Genomic DNA, 26,095 nt, shown 5'->3' with positions numbered 1-26,095 from the left:
CAAATACAAAGTAATGTATGTTTCTGAGAATTGTTGTCGGCTTAGCGGTTTCCTTTGTAACAAAGAATTACAATAATGCCGATTTCGCGGAAAACTATACACTTCCCAAAATGAACGGTAACTGTAACTGCCGCTTGTTTTAAATGTCTCATTTGTGCTTCGACTTTCTGTTCAAACGCAACAAACAAACGTTTATTATTGCCACTATTAGTGTTTATTAGTGTCATTATTAGTGTTTATTATTGTTTATTTTTTGCCAAAAATGCCTTGACTGTTGTTGAAACGGCACGCATTGTTGCGTTTGTGAAAGACGGTCACTCTCAACGGCAAGTCGCAAGAACTGTTGGCGTAAGCCTTTCTGTGGTTCAACGAGTGCTTCAACGCTTTCAGAAGACGAGTTTGCTAACCAGACGACTTGGCCCTGGACGAAGAAGAACGACCACGGCACGAGATGACCGTTTCCTTGTGTTTCAGGCTTTACGAAACCGGACCTCAACTGCGGTTATGCATCGAAATTGCCTACAGGAAGTACGAAATTGCAATGTTAGCGTTGCAACAGTCAGGAGAAGACTTTGTTCTTCTGGACTATCTTCTCGAGTAATGGCTACAGGACCGCCACTTGGCCGTGCGCATCGAGTTGTACGACTAGCTTTTGCTCGACAATACGCGCACTGGGAAATTAATGATTGGAGCAAAGTGTTATTCTCAGATGAATCCCGTTTCTGCCTAACTGGATCCAATGGACGTGTAAGAGTTTGGAGGAGAACCGGTGAACGAATTTCACAAGCTTGCATTGCTCCAAGAATGCCATTTGGTGGGGGCTCGGTCATGTCTAGGGGAGGTGTATCTTCCAACTTCCGCACAGAATTACCCTTCATCGAAAATGGGTCCTTAACTGCACTAAGGTACATTATGGAGATTATGGAAGAACATGTTATGCCCACCATGGCAGTGCTTAGAGAAGACGCAGTTTTTATGCAGGACAACGTGCGACCGCAGGTTGCCAGGATCACTATGCAATACTTGGACAAGGTTGGAATTACGAGGTTACCCTGGCTAGCTAGATCTCCGGATCTGAATCCCATCAAACATCTCTGGTACGATTTGAAAAAACGTATTCAAACCCATACACCTCTTCCTAACAACGCACAGGAGCTTAAGGATCTGTTAGTGAGAGAGTGGAATAACATACCACAATATGTAATCCGGAGAAAAATTGAGAATATGCCCCGTCGTCTGTAAGAGGTTATTAGAGCAAGGAGAGGCAATACACGATATTAGTCATTGAAATTCCACCGATGTTTTACCACGTTCTGTATTTTTTATTTTTTCTTTCGTATGTCTGTTTCAACAATTTGGTTTGTATTCTGCTTTTTCAATAAAATCAATAAAAAAACCGTTTTTTCTTTCTTTCAAAACAAACGTTGATGACAAATAAAAAATACATTAGCCTAAAAAAAGGTTATTACTGCACCAGATGCAAAAATATTCAAGAAACTTGAAATTTTCAAGGTGACCCGGATTTTATAATCGCGAGTGTATTTTCTGGTTGCATCTTAATACAATTTAATAGTTTTGTTGGGAATAAGCAGGGCCGCGCCAAGGCTTTCAAGCGACTCAGGGCAAGTAATTTTAGGCTCCCTTTTCCTCCTCCTTTTGTAAGTAGTTTGTAGAAATAGTGAACTATTTCTCATGGGTTAGGAATAGGGTAATTTAAAAAAAACACTAGACTTTGAACTGAATCTTTTATATAAAAACAGGTAGGATTGTAGAACAAAAATTAATTAAACATGTTTATTCACGAAAAGATGTTGATATCACAAGCACGTAGTGATATGATTTCTTTGAGCTAATAAAAATGTTTAATTCAAGAGACTTTTATTTCACTAGCGAATAATAAACACCTTATGAAGATTACTAGTTACCATGACCCTAAAGTCAATTTTTGATTCAGATTTAGCCATATGATTCACACTCCCTTTAAGGGGAAAAATCACTCATCCCAGATACCTACGCTATAAAAAGGAATGAGCTCTGGTGGGACTCTTTCTAAGTTATCGAGACCTAGGTGACTTGGTATGTAGGAGTATCTCCCAAAAATTGCCGTACACATCTGTTTCGTACTTTCCATTCTCCATTGTCTCCTGATTTGTATATCTAGATCTCTGCACTTGGCGATCTTTTCATTGCATTTTAACACATAAATGATTGGTGTTATGTATTGCTACATCAATAAGTGTTGTTTGTCTAGTAAGTTTATTAACTAGTATGAGATCCGGTCTATTATGTGCCACTGGTTGGTCTGTCAGCACAGTGCGGTCCCAGGATAGCTTGTAGTTGTTGTTTTTAAGCATTCTGTCAGGGGCTTATTGCTAATAAAGAAGATGGTCGGTTTGGAGAAGTCCGAGTTTGTCAGCTAGATCTTGGTGAATAATCTTTCCTACTGAGTTATGGCGTTCTTTATAATCAGCACAGACAAACTCCTGGCAGCTGTTTGGACTTCACCAAATTACACGCCAATTAGCGCAAAATTATCTGAACGGCAACATTGTAAAAGTCAGAATAATTTGTTCCTTCAAGTGACAAACACGTTTTTCATTCTGTCAAAGTTTTAATTAATTTATTTAAGTTTATTCAACAAGATGTTCATAACCAGCGCAAATATACAGTCCAATCTTCATGGTTTCTTCTTATCCCTTCATGGTTTGGTTCTTCTTCACAGGATTTGGTTATTAACAAGAAAATATAATTCATAACATAATGACAGTATTAGATTTTTGTTTCGATATTCGATCAAAATATTCAACAGTCCCCTTCGTAACGGAAATCAACATTTAGCTGCCTGCTCAACTCGTTTGGATCGTCCCATTCCAGTTTCTAACGGTAACACCTACTTTTTTCAGTGCTGCGATATTCAGTCTCATTCTCGGTTGAAATGGAGAAGTCCATTTCTCGGTTGAAATGGAGTTCTCCATTTCAACCGAGAACTCCTAGGTTGAACGCCAATCACTTCGCCAGTCATTCACTGTAATTTGCCCCACATTCAACTCTGAACAAAGTTTCTTTACCGATTCACCTTTGTCGATCCATTTAAGCACACTTAGACGTTTTTCCATCGTTACAACCACACGTTAACGCTTCTCACTCATTTTCGCACAAGACGAATTTAATCCTCCTCGAAAGCAAAAACAGAACTGACGACCGGGGGCGAGAGACGATCATCAAGCGGCGCTTGATGATCTCTTGATGATCGCTTGATGGCGTCTCGTACGCAAAAAAATAAGAAGGGGGAGTGGCCGGTTAATACGACGGCCGGTTAATATGGGACCGGTTAAGAGGGTGTCTACTGTATTGCAATGCTACGTAAGAAACGATCAATAATCAAAACAAAATTAACAAATTTTAATAATTATTTAGATAAAATAAAGGTTTTAGACGAGCAGAATCTTCCAGTCGCGGAGTTAGAAATACGTCATTCTAAAATGAATAACTTAATAGAAACGTTTGAAAATATTCAAGATGAAATCGACTGTCTGGAAGATTCTGTGTCTGAAAATGATATTAGTTAGTTATTAGGAAAAACTGATTGCAAAAGCCATTCTACCATATGTAAAGGGTACAACAGAGAAAATAGGGAGAGTACTAAGAAAACACAAAATAGAAAAGATATTTAATACCGACAGAAAAATCTCAACTATTTTACCATCCGCCAAAACAAAAATATCGTTTTTGAAAAGAAAATCAAGGAGAAGAATCAATGTTGGACGAGAAAAACAACGAAATGCCATCGAAAGGAGAGAAAAAACGTCGTCCTTTGCCGAACATGTCTCAAGCACAGGACATACAGTAAACCTGAACCAAACTACGATGCTAACTAACATTGAAATTAAAAGAAAACGCGAAATCAGAGAATCAATAAAAATAGAAAAAAATCGTAACAGTCTAAACCAAAGAGATAATGCTCAAAGGCTTCCAACAACATGGAAAACGGTATTAAAGAAAACAGAAGACCGACTAGTAGGACCCCTCCTACCTACACACGGATAAGACCAACCACAAGAAGCCTTACGGCTATAAAAATAAACGCAGCGACCAGTAGAGTCAGTTAACTTCAAGCATTAGCGAGAAGCGCTACTACCTGACTTGACAATGGCAAGTTCGACCTTGCCGAAACTTCGTCAAAATAATAGTTTTTATCAAAACCAAAATTATTCAACGCGGAGTCAAACCCGGAAAATTACAGAATGATTTCAATAGCAGAGAGAATAATAGGTATCGTCTTGGTACTTTCCCATCTCCACTGCCTCCTTATGTGGAGACACAGTTTTGACACTATAATGTTTTTAAATATATAGTTTATCATGACGTAGACAATTTTGTTTATAATGCAGTTTTCAAAGTTGACTTTGGGTGTATTTCCAATTATACGGGCTGGTACTATTTTTTTTGTAGCTTCTTTTTTTTCCTGACAAAACTGCCGAAGTCAGTCGTCTCTCCCATTTCGATTTCCTAGCCCACATTTACAAATATTTTCCTCGACTCTTTGCCCACTTTCGTGTTTAAATCTCCCATTATTAGTGTTATTTCAGTCGTTTTAGTAAATTTTCATAAAACTGATTATTTGATTATGAATATGTTGATATTAATTGGGCCACCTGTTAGTAGAACCAGTTGAACATTTGACATTGACAGTTTTAAATCCATGGCAATCTATGTATTTCGTTGAGTATAATATTATTGAATGTTATTCTCATTTATAGAAAACAAATACTTGCGCAATACATAAGTAAAAATCTTTTCCGAACAAAAATATTGTCGTGGGATAATTTTTGTCTCATAATAAATTTTACCATTGAAAATATTTTTATTAAAGATTGTTAACAAAAATCCTTGAATTACATCACGTTGATTTTTGCTTTTTTATTTATTTATGCCGGCTCTGTCTCTACTACCTATATCAATTATTTTAATGCGCGAAGTCATTTCATTTATACCATTAATCGGCAACACAAGTTGTAACAACGATCTTCTCGTGTGATTGATAACATGAAATAAATTAGGTAGATTAATCTTACCAAGTGTTTAAGTGCCCCAACAAAATGTCGGTCAGAGTTTTCAAGAATATTTTAAATACAAATAAAAAGATTTTGAACGCGAAGAAATATGTTAGTGTTTATACTAGGACGGTGGGTACATCTGACAGACAGTCTAACATTTTGACCTGTGCTACTACGGTGGACATTCCAAATGTTTCTATTCCGGAATTTGTTTATCCCAGTTTGGACAAGTTTCACAAATACACTGCAATGGTAAATATTTCCATGTTGCTTTAAATTCTTTGTTATAGCACGATCATTTTGTTGAAGTAGTTTATTGTTTGTTATAAATATTTATATGCTTAATATGTTCAATTTATGTTGTTGAAACTGTTTTTAAATTTAAAAACATAAATCTTTTTTTCATAAAATAAATAGAACATAAATCAATTTTTCGTTCTGAACTTATAGAAAAATATTCAAAAAATTCTAAAACTTTTCACAATAGCCCTCTGCCTAAAACTTTTTTTTTTCCAATTTTGGAACATGGCCATAAGTAGACTTCGGCAAATATGCATATTGCATATTTTGCATATTGTGCATATTTTATGCAAATATTTCATATTTTGGCATATTTGTATAAAAGTTTGCATAAAGTGCATAAAAGTTCAGATTTTTATATCGTATTTGACAATTTTTAAACATACCAATTTATTTCAATTCTTGTATAAAATTTTGTAGTCATTTTAATCAAGAAATGATCTAAGTACGTAATCTCTACAGGTACAAAACATTTACAATTTCAAAGAAGATCAATTTAAGTAGCCCTCAACATTCTTAGAAAGTCTCGGTCACTGAGGCATTCAGTTATTGAATAATCGCTAAGGGTTCGCTCATTTGCATTTTATGATCTAATCCCCAAATCTATCTACAATTTATTGTATCTTAACAGCAGGTAAACGGCTAATAGTTTTGTTCCTAATTTAGGGATTTTCCAAAATCTCCCAGTTTATTGAATTAGGTACCTAAACATTTCTAATTTGATGCTCAGATTTGTAAATCATTTTTGTTTTGATATTCAAAGCGTAAAAACTCGTTGTGCGTAACAAAAAGGAAGATTGTGATTTTATAATGCCTAAAACAACCAGTGCTTCAACTTGGATTAAACCTTATAAAGAGCTGTCTATGGATATGGGAAAAATCTACTGTTCAGTCTGTGGCAAAATTGTAAGTATCTAATATTTTCTATTAAATATCTAATATTTCATACATACAGGGTGTTTCCAAATGACACTTACAACGTTTGACTGTAGATACTTCTCGAAAAATTGAACAAAACGATATAGTTAATGAGGGGTCAAACTTATTTACTTTTCGAGATACAGGGTGTTAAAATTAAAAAAAATTAAATTCTTTTAGTTAATAACAACAATAACTTTAAAACCAATAAACGTATTTACTTGAAATTTAGTACTCGTAGGTTGTTTTTAAATGAAAAATAACTTCCTTTAGTGAGAAAAAATTGTCCATGGTACAATACAATGGTGTGTATTTAAAAAAATTTTTCACCTTTACTTTTTTTTATGAAGTCAGCTATTCTAAAACACAATTATTTTTATTGTAATTGAATTAACAAAAAAAAAACTTTTGTTGAATTTTAAAATAAGTTATATGATGTACTAATGGTTAGTAACAAAAACTAATTTGTGGATTAATACTGCATTTAAAACACTTAGCGAGTGTTTTTTTTTCCAAACCAGTTATTTGATTAACCAAAAACACCTTGTATATTTTTATATTTTAAAGGTTGGGTTAAAATAAAGGTTTTTATTTTTATTTATAGATAGCATGTGAGAAGAAATTTCAGATAGACCAACATGTGAGAACTGCTTCAAACATTGCAAAAAAAGGAAAAATAGGAGGAAAACATCAAACTTCAATGGCTAAATGTTTCCAATCTACTTCAAAAAAATTAGATGAGCAAGAAACTTTTAATGAAGACTTGTGTCGCGCATTAGTGTCTGCAAACATACCGCTTTCAAAATTAGCAAATGTAAATTTTAGTTCGTTTCTAAAAAAATATTGCAAACTTAATGTTCCAAGTGATCGGTCTCTAATAAGAAGAAATAATGTGAACGGGCTATACTCGTCGGTGTTAATTAATATTAAGGAAGAAATTGCAGATAATTATTTTTACGTATCTGTAGACGAAAGCACTGATTCCTCAGGAAAGTATATTGCTCATTTATTGATTGGTGTTCTTAAAGAAGATACCTTACCAAAATCTCATCTTATTTCATGCCAGCAACTTGAGAAAACAAATGCTTTAACAATTTCGCGTTTTATACAAGAAACATTAGCAACTTTTTTTCTTCCGACAACTATTCCTTCTAATAAATTACTGCTTATTTTATCGGATGCTGCTCCTTATATGGTGAAAGCAGGACAAAATTTAAAAATATTTTTCCCAGATTTAATACATGTTACTTGTGTAGCGCATGGATTAAACAGAGTTGCAGAGGAAATACGAAAAAAGTTTCCTCTTGTAAATACCATGATATCCGGTGTCAAAAAAGTATTTCTTAAATCTCCTATAAGAATTCAACTTTATAAAGAAATGCTACCTAACATTCCTCTTCCACCACAACCTATTTTAACGCGATGGGGAACATGGTTAGAAGCAGCTAATTTTTATGCAGATCATTTTGTTAAAATAAAGAACATAATTGATACGTTAACAGATGAAAGTTCCCAATCTCTTTTGGATTCTAAACAAACTTTTTAGAGTAACTTGCTTCAACAAGAACTTTCATTTATAAAATCAAATTTTAGTTTTGTTCAAAAAACAATTACTCAGTTAGAATCACCAAAACTGTCATTGTTCGAAAGTACAGCATTAATAAAAGAATTTGCGTCATGTTGTCGGAACGTTAGAGGTAATATTGGAAAAGATATTTTAAAAAAATTTTAAGCTACTATGGAAAAAAATAAAGGTTACCATATTCTTTCTGAAGTAGTCAGTGTTCTAGCTGGAAATATTTCGGAAACAATTAATTTAGAACCTAACCAAATGTTTTGGTTAGTTTGAAAAATGCTCCAGTTACATCAGTTGATGTTGAACGAAGTTTTTCCATATATAAATATATGTACTCAGACAGAAGCCACAAGTTTTTGTTAGAAAATTTTGAACACCACTTGGTCATTTATTGTTACCATAATTCTAAATAAGTTTATTCATACTTAAAAATGATGTAGTTACTTAAAATAAATGTAAATCTTAATGAATAGTAGGAAATATTTAGTTATGTGCACTTTTTTTTTTAAATAAAATTGTTACTATTTTACGATTTTTTTATTTATTTGTATGCATATTTTGTAAAATATTTGCATATTTTCGGGTAAACACGTGCATATTTATGCGCATATTTTCTACCTTTTTATTTGCATATTTGCCGAAGTCTAGCCATAAGTATGTAATAAAAAAAAACAGCAACGTCAATTTAAACTAACACATTTATTAATAAAAAAATGTTAACATTTTGAGAGGATCTATCTAAGTTTGTCATGAAAAATTTGAAACAATTAATAGGATATACGTTAATTTTCCATCCAGCGTGTTGGTGGTCACACGCTGGATGGACGACATTAGACGAATATCCAAGAAATGACAACAAGAAGCACAGAACCGTGAAGAGTGGCAAAAAATGGGAGAGACCTATGTCCAGCAGTGGACAGAAGAGGTTGCATGATGATGATGATGACGACGTTAATTTTATAAATACCGCATCCAAAAGTTTTACAAATTTTGCATGTGTTATGTTTTAAGGAAATTGGGTAGTGCAGAACCGACATATTTTGTAAAACAGATCCTGGAATTTATCGAAATAATGTTCCTAACTTTGTCTTATCAGGTTTTGGTTGTCGAGGGTTAATTAGTAGATATGTTGTCACAATGTTTCTTGTGAACCCTAATAAATCCAATGGACGCATACTTTCAACAAATTTATCAGCGTTAGATTGAATTTTATTGTGGTGTTGTACCTCCCATATGAGTATTATACTGTGTAACATTTTTTTATATAATTAAAATATTAATTATTTTTATTCCTTTTACCCCCGTGATGATACGCTTATGTTCGGTTTACCGTCTTCAAAATTTTATTGAATGCCCGGAATTTCCTTGCGTCCGAAAGGTTTTTAATCCTTTCCGTCTTAATCCGGGTCTTTTATGATAGATTTGTAAATATTCCGAAGGCTCGTATAGTAATTTTTCTGTAAAGACCCAATCTCGGGATTTCATATTTCATCACGTTTGTAGGTAGAAGTATACCGTTATGTTCAATGTTAATTAGAACCTTATCTTCTTAGAAATAGATACAGGCTGGCCTATCATTTTTGGGGGGAAGATACCCTCACCTTTTCTTGTAGCTTGGTAAAATTTGAGAGGAACCTAGTCACTTCTCGGTGGGCACTCGTAGAGAAAACCACTTATCGGTGGGCACTCGTAGAGAAAACGACTTATCGGTGGGCCTTCGTCGAGTTAAGACGCTTAGTTCACATTATCGTATCTGCTAGCTTACCGTCTCTGTGCATTTTCTTTATAAGTGTGTATACACTTGTTATTTTGAGTTTCTTCATCCTATACTATATTAGATTAAATATAGTCATAAATTCAGTGTTTAATACAAGTACAGTATCAACTTCAGTGAATTAAAGCAGCAGTCGCCAGGAATTACTGTAAGTGACATAATTTTAATATCTTCACCTATCTGGGCAAGTAACATGGTATAGCATCATATCATCTTCCATTATCTGGACGTATCCAACGATCATACATGTCATTAAATGTAGTTGAGAGTAGCTACTGAATTTTGCAGTCAATTAAAGAACATTCTATACTTTTTTTTTGTTACGAATCAAATAATCGACTTAACCAAGTGCGGTTTGGTTAAATTTTTATGTTTTCACGTCAGTAACCTTTTTGTATTATTGTAAATTTAGATTTTATTAATTTTTACTATCTTTTGTGTTTGTTATAATTTTTTATTCATTTTTTTTTGCTGTAATATCTCGAGATACGCCAAAACTTTATTTGTGCATGTTTGTGTTATACACTTATATCTTTGTAAAGATATTTTCTAATTATATTTCTGCCTATTTTTATATGTATACCACCATTTTATAGTTGTTGGTGTATTTTTATTACTTGTGTTGCATTCAGCAGCGTCATAATTTTGTTGTTGTTTAATATATTGTTATTGTTTTATGTATGTATTTTATTTGTCGACTCCTAACAAAGTTCCCTGATATATTTGCTTTTTACCTTTAAATATAACTATACCTTTGACCAGTAGAAAGATCAGGCTTATTAAGTTTCGTAGGTAAGTAAGTGTAATACCTTATATATTTATTTTTTGTTTATGTAGAGTGTTGACCAAATTTATTCAATAATTAACTGTGATATCTTTTCCTGGGTTTGATCTCTGAACATAAATATCTTTCCTTATCTCTTCTCTTTTCTAAGGTTTCTTAATTTTCTCCTTAAACCCCAAAAAATTAAGTGGCGCCCTGTTCCCTATCTTATCTTATCTTTGGTAATTTTACCCATCTATCTTTTTGTTTATTTCTGTATCTTTTCCAATATCTCTTATCGTATCTTTACTTATTTCGTCCGTTGGACCCATTCCTGGTTCCAAAAGCTAGTTTCGAACCCACGACTCGCTCTCCACCAACCATCTGGCTGCCGTCCGCAGTGTCTCCATTGGTGACCTTTCTAGCACCATCAAAAAAAAGGTTTCCGAGGTTACAACTGCTAAGGTCTACCATTACATATTTTTTTTTCAGCTGCAGAATAACTACGTACCGATTTTGTAGGTTGAACGCTATAACAATTTAAAACCATGTGAACGATGGCATCATACTTTCACTAAATAATTATTATATCTTCATAAGAACTTTTATATGAATCACCGGATCCTCTAACTGATTGTTTAATCGCGTTTTTATTCAACGCGCATTCCCCAATTCTATTATGTATCAGTGGAAGTCCAGTAAAAAAGTTGGCAATAAAAAGTAACATTTTTGATCTGCAAAATTATGCTTCATCCTCTAGGCAAGAGTTGTAACTACAGATCCACCTAACCCCCCGTTACTCTCTTCTAGTAAGGTTCCTTTCCCTTGGTAAGGTTCGGTACCCACAAGAGAACTATTTGAAACATTCTCAGACCAAAATTTATACCCGTATCTAATAGGTTTGCATTGAATATGCTGTTTACAGCTATGTTGGCTGTAGTACGGTACCATGGATTCATTAACAGATACTGATATGGTTTCACTAATCGGCACATATTTTATAAATGAATTGTTTAAATGTTCTATGGGTGGTTTTATTTTAGCAAACTTATTATTTTTTTGTAGCTGAGTATCATCTGAAAAGTGTAAGTGCTGCAAAATTTCTCTAAACCTATTTCTCGACATTGAGTTGGCGATTGCTTCGTTTCTGAGATTCAAATCCAAACTTCAAGTACATATATTTTCTGGGCCTTTTTTTTTGTGTCGGGCATACTTTATAGTCTCGTCTTTTATGCATTCAAAGAAATTCTCACACCCAAAAAGTGTAAAGAAATTGCTTGCACTTTCACAGTGAACATTATTTCGATTTGAAACTGAGATATTTTCTTGATGTTTATGTTTGGGATAAGTCACCTCTTTTCCAGTTGCTTTGTCTATTTGATCTATTTGCTCTTTTATTAGATTAAGCCACATTTATTAGAAGTCCATCATCGTTCGTCAAAAATATATCTTCAGCTCTTGTTTTTCACATTGTGAAATAAGAGTTGCCTCAGCTGGGGCGTTCAGTATTGAAATTCACATCATCCGATGATTCAGCATCTCCATCAGAATCTTCCGCTAGAGAATTAATGTATACATCTGCAGAATCAAACTGCTCCTCATTTAGATAATTGATTCGATTGTTTAGAGTATCAGCTGAACAACTCGTTTTTTTTTCATAAAATGTTTTCACATCCATAATTCCAAACTAAAAAGAAAAACCCCAATTAGCAAAATATACAGCCTAGTTCCATTTTTGAAACATACAAAAACTAGAGGTTACTCGGTATATTCAATTTGAGGTTACGCATTTAAACGATACAGATATATTGTATAGGCATATAATATTACTTAAACTTACCCCGATCGCAATATTTCACAATAGAAGATAGCTATAATCAAGCTAGAAGTTCTGCAACTGCGCCTTCCTCAAAATTTTGATATGAATCACACAGCAGAAGGCACTTATACGAATACCATAGAAATAGAACGAATAAAAACCAGTGGATAAATTCAGTATGCACGTGTTGTTTTGATACTACTGAACACAAATAGTTTATCAGATTTAAGACCAACCGTGACAGCTGCGAAACTAACAATTGTTTCAGTTTTGGAATATGGCAGCGAAAGGGTTGGCAGGAATTTTTTCGTTTTCTTTCTCCTTTTCCACATCAGGTTTTCCACACGTTTCCCAAAATTGGTTCGTTTAATTTTTTAAATTTTGTGCGCTTTTTATGCTGCACTTTCATCATTTTCATTGCTTTTGATAGGCAATAACTCTTTATGCATAGGAAATTTGTTTGAGGTTTAAAGCAAGCTCTTGTATATAAAATAAATCAGTACTATACAGTGTATGATAAGGTAACTTTGTTTTCAAATTTTCACGTTTTGTGATTTTTTAATGGAATATTAAAAACTGTATAATTTCTTTCTTTTTTCTCACAACAAAACAAAAAGTCTTGGCCTCGGCTACCAAACTAAGAGTCACGCAGAGAAGAATGGAGCGATCCATCTTAGGTTTAGATGATCTAAAACACTAATAGAACAAAAATAAAATCACAAGAATAAACAACAATAGAATACCAATAGAAAACACCACAATCAACCTCCCATTTATACTAACTTTCCTGTACAAATTTATCGATGGAATTATCTGTGTCGTCGACCTACGGAAAGCCTACGACAGCGTTCCACTGAAGAAGCTGTGGCAATCAATGGAAAGCACGAATATTAATATAGAATTAATAAAAGCCGTCAAAGTGCTATACAACCAACCAATAATAAAGATAAAAGCGGGGACACAAATAACAACAGGATTTATAACATCAAAAGGATTAAAGCAAGGATGTTGCTTGTCTCCCACTTTATTTAAAATATACCTCGAAAGTGCTTTAAAAAGATGGAAACAAAAATGCAGGACAATGGGGATACCGCTCACCAATACTATGGTATATACGCTTAACTTTGCAGACGATCAAGTAATAATGGCTCAAGATTATGACGATTTAAACTATATGGCACGAAAATTAATTGAAGAGTATGATATATGGGGTCTAGAAGTAAATAAAAAGAAAACCGAATACCTGTGCATTGGAGCAGAACAAAAAGATCTCATATTAGACGATAACACTACGATAAAGCACTGCTGTGACTACAAATACCTAGGTATCACTATTTCACAAGATGGCACATTAGACAAAGCCATAAGAGAGAGAAATACGTCAGGGAGAAAAGCCATCACAATGTTAAACACCATTTTATGGGACCAATCCATCAGCAAAGAAAATAAAAAGAGGATATATGAGACTATAGTAAAAGGTATCACTTTATACAGCTGTGAGGTATGGCCACTGAAAGAAAGAACACTGTCAACGCTGAAAGCGACGGAAATGGATTTTTGGAGAAGAGCCGCAGGAAGATCTAGAAGAGAAAGGATTACCAACGAACGCATTAGAGAAATAATGGGAATCAAATGAACAATCACAGATGACCTAACAACAAAACAACTTATCTGGTTCGGACACTTACAAAGAATGGACGAACAACGAATGCCAAAAGAAATACTAAAGTGGCAACCAGAAGGAAAGAGAAAACGAGGTAGACCGAGAAAAAGTTGGAGCGAAGGAATAAATAAAGAACTGAGAGAGAGGGCCATAGAAGAAGATCTATGGAACAACCGGTCTAAGTGGCGATTGGAAGTCGGAAAACGGCGGAGAACGTTATAAACCGACAAGTAGTAGTATTATCTGTGCCGAACCAAACGATCAGGTCGACACCATCTTAAATACCTTTAACTCTTTTAATGACAAAATACAATTTACTGTTGAAAGAGAAACTAACAATAGTGTACCTTTCTTGGACACTAAAGTAATCCGCACGGAAGACAACCATATAATACTAGATTGGTACCAAAAACTTACTGCATCAGGCAGATTTCTAAATTTTGCTTCCAACCATCCAAAAAACCAGAAACACTGTACAGTTCTTGCTATGAAAAATAAAATAGTCAATATATGCGACGACCAGTTTCTAAGTAACAGTAAGAGCAAATTACTTGAGATATTTATTAACAACGGTTATTCGAAGACACTTCTTAAATAATTAATTTACAACTCCCATTATTATGATGGACCATTGGATAGAGATGCTTTACAAAACTTTATATATAAAAGATTGCTCTTCGTTGGTAACCTAACAAATAAGATTACAGAACTCTTCAAACCATAGACTAACATCAGAATTAGTAGGTACAGCGGTATTAATAACACAAGTTTGTTTTCTCGTGTTAAAGATAAGACACCAGTAATGTGCACTACCAATACAATACAATCTACAAAATACCGTGTTAGGCTGCGAAGATTGCTATATTGGACCGCCAATGGTCAAAACAACGTATTACCCAGCACAAAAAGTGACTGCCATAAAAGTAAAAATACATGCGCTGTTGTCGAACACTTCATCAACACAGGTCACAAGTTTGACTATACTAATGTTGAAATCCTAGAAACAGTAACTAATTATAAAAACAGGCTATTTCTCGAAATGTGTTATATTACCAACACAAAAAATGTAATAAATTACAAAGCAGATACGAATCAGTTAAGCAGCATCTACAGCAATATTCTGCAATCCATTTAACTCAAAATTAATTTACCATTTACCTGTTACTTTATTTTATATATACAAATACAAAGAAACACAGTCTAATTGTAAGAGTATAGTACAAATGTTTGTCTTGTTTTTTTTTGTGAACAGTTCTATATTATCTATATTATCTATAGTATCTATATTATCCTGTAAAAAACTTTCGATCTTGGCTTGTCTGAGCCCCTCCTGCCATGTCTTTTTTGGGCTCTTTTTCTTCTCTGCACTGGCCTCTACTCCATCATTTTCTTTGGTTTTACCTGTCTCCTTCATATGTCTTACATGTACGTACCATCTCAAACTCTTGTCTTAAACGGTGTCAATTATTGTTGTTTAAATACCAATTCTTTTCTACATCTTGTCATTTATTATTTTGTAGTGAAGTGTTAGCCTACAACGACGTCTCTAAAAATTCCATTTCTATTGAAAGTAGCTTATTTTTTAAACATTCTGACATTTGCCAAACCTCAGCCTCGAGTAGTTGCAGTAGCGAGTCTGGTACATACTGTAAAAGTTCAATGGGGAGACGCCTAGGTCCAGAAGCTCGTCCATTTTTCATTGCCATTTGGACTTTCTTCACTTCACTTGGTGTTACTGAGTTTTCTTCTATAAAACATGTGTCTGACTGGTCAGACTGGTCGTTATCTTCAGAAATTGTGGACGATCTTTGATCTAATCTGTCCAATTATTTAGCGGTATTAGGCTGATATTAAACTTTTTTTTTTCTATACGTTCTAAATAACCAATTTAAATAGCCAATGGGACCACTCAACAGAAATTAAACAGCGAATAATAAAAGCAAAATCAGCATTCGTTAGAATGAGAACTATTTTCAACAGTCGAGACATATCATTAAAAACAAAATGCCGTCTATTGAACTGCTACATATTCACAGTTCTGCTCTACGGAATGGAAGCATGGACACTGACTGTTGCATCTATGAATCGGCTCGAAGCTTTCGAAATGTGGTGTTATAGGCGCATCTTACGTATATCCTGGGTTGACAGAGTTACTAATGTGGAGGTCCTGCGTAGAATGGGGAAAGAATGTGAAATTCTCATGACCGTCAAAACTAAAAAGTTGGAATATCTAGGTCATGTAATGAGAAACCAAGAACGTTACGGCCTTCTCCAGCTGATTCTCCAAGGGAAAGTAAATGGTAAGAGAGGACCGGGAAGAAGACGCATTTCCTGGCTTCAAAATTTGCGAAAGTGGTATAACACGACTACCACAGAACTGTTCCGCGCTGCAATAAGCAAAGTGAAGATAGCCGTGATGATCGCCAACGTCCGGAACGGATAGGCACTTTAAGAAGAAGAAGATACGTTCTAAGGGATTCTATTGCCATCCATGCTTCACATTTTTTGCTAAAGGCTATGCTCTAATCTATTTGTTTACATTTATTGTCCCATGTTTCTTTTTTTGTGTCATCGTTGAATAGAGCATACACCCCTATTATCACTATTTCATAACCTTTTACTATGAGTAAAAGTTCGACGTTTATTATGTGTTCGTTAACAATAAAAAGTACTTTCGTGCTTCGGTTAATGTAAGGCTTTAGTAACTCCGAATATAAGATTAGAACTGAATATAGGATCGAAATAATAATACCAAAATAAAAATTTCGATTTTATAGAGTACGTTTGTCTGTTCGTCCATCCGTCCGTCCGTCCGTCCGTCCGTCTCACTGTCCAGTCTTAGATTTATAGATAGAGACCGCCTTTCAAATCAAGGTTGTCAGACATATTTCCTAAAATTCCTAAGGTTATATTTAAAAAATATTCTCTATTCTCTATTCGGTATTCGGTATTATTCAATTGCTAGTCAACGAACGACACTCTTAAAAAATAATATGAACATATTCTCAAAAAATATATCTAGAAATTAATTAACTAGGTACTAATATTTCCATAGACTCTTCACTAATGAATTAAAGCAACCGTGAACTTTGTATATATTACTTATACTCTAAGTAATTTTCGAATATCGGCAACATTGTAGTCTGGAGAAAATTTCGACGTTCGGTCTATATCGACGTTGCCATGTTGGTGAATTTAGCAGTAATACTCTTATAGATATAATGATCGACTTTTAAGAAATCAGACAACTTTTAAGAATCCAAGTTCTCAAAAACGGTTTCAAGAATTGTATTATTTTTTTCCAAATTTCATTGATTTTATACCTTACCTGGAAACATGAAAAATTGCAGATATATTAATATGGTATTAAAGTTACATTCACTAATTTTAAACTCATGCATTATGGCAACAGCGAAGCGCAAAGCCATAAATCGTAATGAACACCTGTTTGTCTCGCTATGTGACACCCTAAAATATTTCATTTTGCAACCAGCTATCAGAGGCGGAGGCTTATTATAAGGTAGGTAATATTATATTTTTCTAGGATGACATTTTGGAGACCATTTGATACGAATGATCAAGATGCATAAACTTCTGTGTTATCAATAAATAATGACAATTATGTTAATGACAGCCCCGAATTAAAAAATTAAGATTTACACGTACAATCCCAAAGAATAGTTTTAAATATGTAAGAGTGTTTGAAAAAAGAAAATATTGGGATGGCTGATAATGCAATTGTTTCGAGAATTCATGTATTAACAAAAATTGGGTATAAGACGATATATACAATTATTAAATTAGGCACTGTTACAGATCATTTCTTAAAACGAAAGCGACCAAATAAAAAATTGGGTAGGATTGACACTGCTGCAAAAGACGTTATTCAGCGAACAGTTTACAATTTTTACAAAGAAAATAGAGTGCCTACTTTAGAACTGATTCGTGAAAAATTGAGAGATTTCCCTGAATATAATTACACATCTTTGGAAACACTGCGCGAGATTTTGATAAGTTGTGGATTTAAATATAAGAAATTAGATAATCGAATGGTAATAATGGAATCTCGGCGTATTGTTGAACTTCGACGAGAGTATTTGAGTAAAATAAAACAGTATCGTAATTCAAACAGAAACATAATCTATTTAGACGAAACCTGGTTCGATACGCATGATGTTGTCAAGTACGGCTGGGTTGACAACACAAACAAGTGTGCGTTAAATACACCGTGTTCACGAGGAAAACGTGTTATTATTCTTCATGCCGGAAGCAAAGATGGTTTTGTATCTAGTGCATTGCTATTGTCGGCCAAAAATATAACAAAGTCTTCTGCCGATTATCACAAAGATATGACAGCCGATTTATTTGAAAGGTGGTTTGTTGAACAACTCTTGCCCAATATTCCGCCGAATTCAGTGATTGTTATGGATAATGCGTCGTATCATTCCCGCATATTAAATAAAATACCTAATAATAACACGAAAAAGAACGAAATTTTAAAATTTATGCAACTTAAAAACATCACTGTTCCTAAAAAGATTCCAGTAAAGAAAGAATTAATTAGAATGATCAAAAGTCGGAATTTTAAAAACGAATACGTTATTGACACCATTTGCAGCAAGCACGGCCATACTATTTTGCGATTACCCCCATACTATTGCATTTTTAATCCAATTGAAATGGTTTGGGGTACCGTAAAAAAACGATTGCGAAAATATAATCAGTCACTAACTTAAGCGTAGTGGTCATTGAGAATATTCGAGAAGTAATTAGCGGCATTAATAGCGATGTGTGGAAAAATTGCGAAGCTCATGTTGTAAAAATAGAAAACGAATATCCTGTTTTACCGGCAATAGCACCAATAGTTATCCAACCTGGGAACGATTCGACTTCAGAAGACTCTGACGATTCTTTTTAGTTCTTCTAATTAATTTCTTTACAGCTATCGCGATGCATCTTGAACACTAGTATTCATTATTATACAGTGTGTCGCATTTAAGATGAAGACACCTCTATATATCAGCTATCAAAATACATACAGATTTGAAATTTTGCACAGTCATACATGTTGATAGTGCACATTTTTTTAAGATAGTCATCTGAAATTTAAATTTTAAACGCGGCTTACTGCGAATACACAAACAGTGTAAATTTTCGATATTTTGCTTCGCGTTAGAGAAATCGGAAAAACTTATTTGGAAAAGTTGTTCCACTTATTGTAACCGCACATACCAAATTTCATGACAAAATTCGCAATTTTAGTTTTTCAGTATTATTTGTAATCTCGATCCTAAATCTACAATTGGCTGTCTAAAGATGCATCTCGGGACAGCCAACTGTCCGTTTTAGAATCCTGACTACAATTGAAGAGCTTATTTCCAAAGTGTCTTAAATCCATATAATGAAATCCATGAAATTACAGATTTTCATACAAATTTAACATACAAATTATACAATTTTACAATTTTCATATGCACTTTTAAATGGTAAATAAGAAGTTGTTTTGGTACATATAACTTTATTCTAGACTTGAAGAAATCTATAAAGTTTAAAAAAAGAAAATTAAAAAAATCGAAATTTTGGATTTAAGACACTGGAAATAAGCTCTTCAATTAATGAAAAAAGTAAAAGTGCGAATTTTGACATAAAACTTTGTTATGTGGGGTTATAATAATATTTGGAACATCTTTTCCAAATAACTTTTTCCGATATCTCTAACTCGAAGCAAAATATTGAAGATTCACCCTGTTTGTGCATTAACAGTAGGCCGTGTTTAAAAATTAAATTTCAGTTGACTATCTTAAAAAATGTGAATTGGCAACCTGTATGTCTGTGCAAAAATTTCAAATTGGTATTTATTTTAATAGCCGAAATATAGGGGTATCTTCATCTTAAATGCGACACACTGTATAAAGTCAGAACAAAAAAAAAAAAAAAAAACAAAAAAATATAAAAACAAAAAATGGTTTATGTAAAAACTAAATAATAAGTCCAATATTCTTATAAATCACTAAAATTAACAAGCTTTAATTTGAAAGAATTAATTTGTTATTTATTCGATGTTGTGAGCCCGCTCCCATTTGAAAAAAAACTGATTCTGTCCTTTGAAGAGTCCTATTCAAAAATGCCCCGTTTAAACAAATCGAAGGTTGAAGGGTGCCGGACATTTTTGCCGGAAACAATTCAAATTCAAAAGATCACCTTTTTCTGCTACGGAAAATATTGCCCCGATTTCTCACCAAAATCAATGTTGAGACTTTAGTTTAGATACTCTTGAATTTTAAAAATACTCATTTACATATTTTTCAAGCCTCGAAAATGCATATTAGGTATCGCATTTTACGGATTTTAAATCGCATATATCTCCAAAACTATTACTTTTGAGAAAAATGACATAGATCTTATTTAGAGTCACCCAAAAACCTAAAAAATATTTTTTGGAGCACAAAAGGTGATATTTTGAATTTGTTTAAACAATTTCTGCCCAAAAACTGAGAAATTTTCCTGAATATAATTATGTAAAAATTAATAAAATTATATGATTTTTCTTGAAATATGCGTTTGATGAACTGATCCCTTTTCTTAATTTCCACGCCAATGGTCGGCATTGGCATCAAAGAATCTCAAAAGCCGACGCCTGGCAAACTGACATTGGAAAAAGTATACCTACAGTTATTACAGCAAAAATTGTCAAAACGGAAATACTTGCTTCCGGTTTTGAGAAATAATAAAACGGCATAACTCGCAAAACGAATATAGGTACACCTAGATTTCACATGTGAGATGTTCAGTATAATATATTGCTTTAGAACTACTTGTTCTATAATTTTTTAATAACATAACTACTGTTCTTGCGATATTTTCGGTAACCATAGCTTTTTCTTAATCTTCTTGAAGTTTAATCTGTTCTTCATGTGTTGTATTAACTTCTTCTGTTTTTTTTCTGATAATAAATTGTTATATTATTTTTTGCCTGTTATTACATAGAAGTTTGCTAGACTGGGGTCCTTATATGGGGTTCTTTAAAGGATGAGGATTATTACTCCTCCACCGCAATTCAATATTGCATGAAATATTACCGTACATTAAAATTAAAAAAAAAAAAGGGAATACAAATTCTACAATTACAAGTTATTGCAGCACACATTACAGGATTTTTTTTAAATAAATTTCTATTACAGTTATTTTTAATTTTGCATTGGTAATTTTGTTTTTAATTTTTCCCGGAATAAGATATTTTAGCCGATAGATTTGACTAATTTCATGGACACATACAATAAATTCACTATCATTTAAATGAACTTGAATTCATGTAAAATAATTTAAATTGAAGTGTTTTGTTTACATTTTAAACTTTTATAAAATCATATACTTAACTTAGTTATTTTACTAATACATTACATCTTATCACTAGAACACTCTATAGGTTACATTCTCTGATGTTGATAAGCCAAAGGGCGTTGACCATCAAATTCTAGTGGACTTCATTCGATAAGCTATCTAGGTTTTACAAAAAGCCATAGTTCTAATAAGTAATTTGTCAGTGCTACGAATTTGGGAACAACATAGATTGTGAACTATGGGTTGAAATTTATAGGGAAAAACCGATATTTTGAAATTTATCAAAGAGGTGGATAGAAAAGCGATAGGACGAGATTGGTAGAAAGTAAAAAGATGAAAAGAATATCGAAAGATAAATAGTAGCAGTTTTTTGATTCCGAAGATATTGGTGGGACATCGATTAAATTCTTGATTTGAGAAGTAGTGTCAGTATTTTAATTCATCATATGCATCATCCAATTTAACAATACTAATATAATTTATATTATAATATATTGATATTATAATAATAATATCAGTTATAATAATATTTGACAGATATAGAAAGTCTTCGGCGGATAGACAGGACAGTTATCACAAAGGCGCAAAAACACCATCCATGTAGTGTAGTATAACGCCGCTTAACTTAAGGGAACAAGAAATTCGCGTAACCCAACTAACTAAATACGATAAAATGCGCACCTGGAAGAGTAAACATCTGCTTAAGCGATATCTCAATGAGATCAGCTAAGAATATGTCGACAATAGAGAGCGTCGAACTCTCGGTTGGTATCAGGAAAGATATTTCTAGAGACAGAGAGTTTTCTACTTGCTATTCAGGATTAAGTTATTCTAATTAAAAATTATCTAAAATATATTGTCAAAGACCCTCAGGTCCAAAACGACAAATGCTGATATGGATGTCAAGCCCAAGAAACCATCCAACATATTACGGGGGCTGCAAGGCGTTTGTCGGAACTGATTACAAAAAACTCCATGATTCAGTAGGAAAGATTCTCCACCAATAACTAGCTAGCAAACTGGGACTTCTCCAAACCGACCATCTTCCTTATTATCAATATGTCCCTGACTGAATGCTTGAAAACGACTACTAAAACTATAAACTTTACTGGGATCGCACTGTGTTCACAGATCAACCAATGGCACATAATAGACTGGATTTCATACTAGTTAATAAACTTATTAGACATACACTAATAGTACAGCGATAATACAACGAAAAAATCGCCTGGTACAAAGTTCTGATAATACAAAAATAAGAAGAGAATGGCGAATGGAAAGAACCAAGATCAAGAACCTATTATTATCTCTATCACTGAAAATTTTCCGAACAGCCTCTCAGAGAACATAAAACAACTATGTGGACATTTCTATAGAACCATGTAGAAAGCAGTACTGCTTTTAACATCTAGATGCGTAAGAAAATTTTTGGGAAATAAGTACTTCCGACGTACCCAGTAACCTAGGGTTCTATAACATGGAAAGAGTCCGACCAGAGCTCAATCCATTTGATACCGCAGGTATCTGGGATGAGTGACTTTTATTATTAATGGGAGTGTGAGCCGTATGGCTAAATCTGGAAAATATTTGTTGTTCATCAAATAATTTTCCCGACTATCATAACAAGATTTCGAAGAGGATTCCTATTTTCCGGCTAACAATTTTTGTTATGGGCATGGCTAGATTATATTGGTCCCAAGTAAAATATAAAGAAAAATTATTAAAGTCGTGGAAAAAGTAAGCTGTGCTGTTTCCAAAGTACCAGTTTGTTTTGATCAACAAGGTAGTTCATATTTATCTCTTGAAAATTAATTAAATAAGGAAAGAATAGACAGCCAGGTGTAGACTGCCTTTGCAACAGTCTATTAAAATTCAGAAAAGTAGTAAACTAAGATTAATAATTTTTGACAAAACAGTCCAAATATTTTTTATTTAATAAACTTGTAAGTAATTTGTATAAGATCAGGTGTATTAGAGTATCTCTTTCTTTTCAATCCTGATCCTCCGGAGAGATTGTAGTGATCATTGTGATGACTTGTATTGTTCGTCTCCAAAGATCTCTGTCTCTGGTTATTTCTCTCAACTCGTGCATAGGTCTTTTGCAAATTCCTGTAATGTGGTTGTTCCAACTTGTTGGGAATCTTTCTCGTGATCTTCGGCTTTCTTCCTTGCCTTTGGTAGTAAGTCTTGCCGTGTTTTCTGTGTCTGCTCTCATATCATGCCTAAAGTATTTTAATTGTTGGAAATGGACTTTAATGGAAAACCGTTTGCTTAAGAATATATGAAACTTATTAAGAATATTAACTTTACACCTACGTTTTTTTATCTTTAACCTATTGAGGATTTTGTTGGGAATGTAATACATTTATATTGTATACGCAGTATATACATATATTGGTGTTTTGTAAGTGGAACGCACCCATAGTATCATGGGTTGGCATGACAGACAGAAATGTCAACGAGCATAATGCCGTAGTTGTAGCATTGCACTGTTTATTTTCCAAATCCACACCTTAACATGGTAGCAGAGGTCTGTGGTTAAAAAGTCGTACCTTTTACAACAGAAAAAGTTTGGTGCAGTTTGAAAAAAGTGTGATACAAGATGGCCGGTAGTAGTGATTTTAGAATTCCTCTATTCGATGGAGAGAATTATAAAATGTGGAAAAAACGTCTTATGCTATTTTTAAAAATGAAGAAGTTGATGCTGTGATAACGAGACCGAAAAATGAAAATGATACAGACTCGGATGACGATGATGTAAAAGCAATGAATTATAAATATGGTGCAATATCGGATAGACAGATGGAGTATATCGACAAAAAAATACGGCGTATGAGATGATAAAGAAGTTTGATAATTTATATTTGAAAGAGTCAACGGCATTGCATATAGTATGTAGAAATAACTTGGAGAGATTAAAATTGAACAATTATGGAGACTGTGCAGCATTTTTAGTGACTTCGAAAAAGCTATAAACGAGTTAAAAAGCGCGGGTGCTAATGTGTCGGATAAGGAAAAATTGAACTATATGTTAAACAGGTTGCCAGAGTCGTACAGTTATGTTGGTGATTTAAACTTCTTCTTCAAGTGCCATCTCCGCGGCGGAGGTCGGCAATCATCATAGCTATTCGGACTTTTGAGACGGCTGCTCTGAAAAGTTCATTTGATGTACATCCGTACCACTCTCTCAGGTTGCGCAGCCATGACATCCTACGCCTCCCTATGCTTCTCTTTCCTTGGATCTTTCCCTGCATAATCAGTTGGAGCAAGGTGTATTTCTCTCCACGTGTAATATGTCCGAGATATTCTAATTTTCTTGTTTTTATTGAATTTAAAATTTCCATTTCTTTGTTCATCCTTCCCAGAACCTCTTTGTTTGTGACGTGTTCTGTCCATGATATTTTCAGAATTCTTCTGTACACCCACAGCTCAAATGATTCCAGTTTTTTCATTGATGTCGCATTCAAGGTCCAAGATTCCATTCCATAAAATAAAGTCGAAAAAACATAGCACCTCGCCAACCTAACTCTTAGTTCCAGTTTTAAATCCCTGGTACATAGAACTCTTCTCATTTTGTTGAAATTTGCTCTAGCCTTTTCTATTATTATTTTTATCTCCTGATTGTAATCATTTGTGGAGTTAATCATTGTTCCCAGGTATGCATATTTGTCCACTTGTTCGACGTTGGTTTCGTTTATTAGAAGATTCTCGTTATTTCTTTGAGTTTTCGATATTCTCATAAATTTCGTCTTCTTGACATTCATTGTTAGACTATACTCTTTTCCATACTCTGCTATTCTGGTCACCAGTCTCTGAAGATCTTCAATGTTTTCGGCTAAGATCACAGTGTCGTCTGCATATCTAATGTTGTTAATGGGAACTCCATTTACCTTTATTCCAGCTGTTTCACCCTCAAGAGCTTTTTTCAGGACCTCTTCGGAGTAGGCATTGAAAAGAATTGGCGACAATACGCATCCCTGTCTTACTCCACATCTAATTTCAATTTCTTCTGACAGCTGTTCGTTAACACGTACTTTTGCTCGCTGTTTATAGTATAAATTTGATATGATCCTGAGGTCGTTGTAGTCAATCTTCTTTGATTTCAGGACATTCATTAAATGTTTATGTCGTACTTTATCGAATGCTTTATTATAGTCAATAAAACATGCGTATATATCTTGATTGACGTCCAGGCATCTTTGTATTAGTATATTAAGTGAAAAAAGAGCTTCACGTGTTCCTAGGCCTTTGCGAAAACCAAATTGTGTATTATTAACGTCTATGTCCAGTTTGTGATATATTCGGTTATGGATGACTTTAAGTAGTAACTTTAAGTAGTAACTTTAGCGTATGAGACGTTGGTGATTTAATAGATACATTAAAAGAAGAGGATCAAACTGCAGACTACGTAAAAGCTAAGGTTATGATATCCGAATTAAAAAATCAAAAAATGATTTTGGAAGAAAATCCAGTAGATTTTTGGTAAATAAAGGTCGACAGGATCGATCATGCTTCCAATGTGGCGAAGTTGGTCATTTCAATTGGTAATTTCATTATGGTGTCAATCAAGCGTCGGGTAATGGCGGACACACGACAAACAGCAGAGGCTCGTGGAGAGAAACGCGAGGTCGACAAGAAGCCGGAAGCAAAAGCTACATCAGGGGACATGGCCACTTACGTGGGCAGCGCGGAACTCCTGGAACAAGTGCATAGCGATTCAACCGACAAGGACAGAAGAACGAAGAGCGGAACAGTGCTTGGCTTAGATATAGTGCAAATACCCCTGACCACGGCGCAGTGGACAAAATTTGGTTTACAATAGAACCACCTTTACGTGAATTTTGACTCCGCCTTCGCGCAGCTCCATGGTCAGAAGTGTTTGCA

General features: G+C 33.9%; 1 protein-coding gene across 1 annotated transcript in view; it reads left to right on the top strand.

The window, feature by feature from the left end:
• Positions 1-4,977: 4,977 nt before the first annotated feature.
• LOC140447332 (uncharacterized) overlaps positions 4,978-26,095 on the top strand; it is a 54,953-nt gene continuing 33,835 nt past the window's right edge. The window contains exon 1 of the mRNA XM_072539932.1: positions 4,978-5,309. Coding sequence (XP_072396033.1) covers positions 5,100-5,309 — 210 coding nt within the window. The 5' untranslated portion in view covers positions 4,978-5,099. The remainder of the gene's footprint in view (positions 5,310-26,095) is intronic.

The sequence above is a fragment of the Diabrotica undecimpunctata genome, chromosome 8, assembly GCF_040954645.1.
Source record: "Diabrotica undecimpunctata isolate CICGRU chromosome 8, icDiaUnde3, whole genome shotgun sequence".
NCBI classification, from domain to species: domain Eukaryota; kingdom Metazoa; phylum Arthropoda; class Insecta; order Coleoptera; family Chrysomelidae; genus Diabrotica; species Diabrotica undecimpunctata.
Note: the sequence above shows the minus strand (reverse complement) of the source record. Positions and strands in the feature narration are given on the sequence as shown.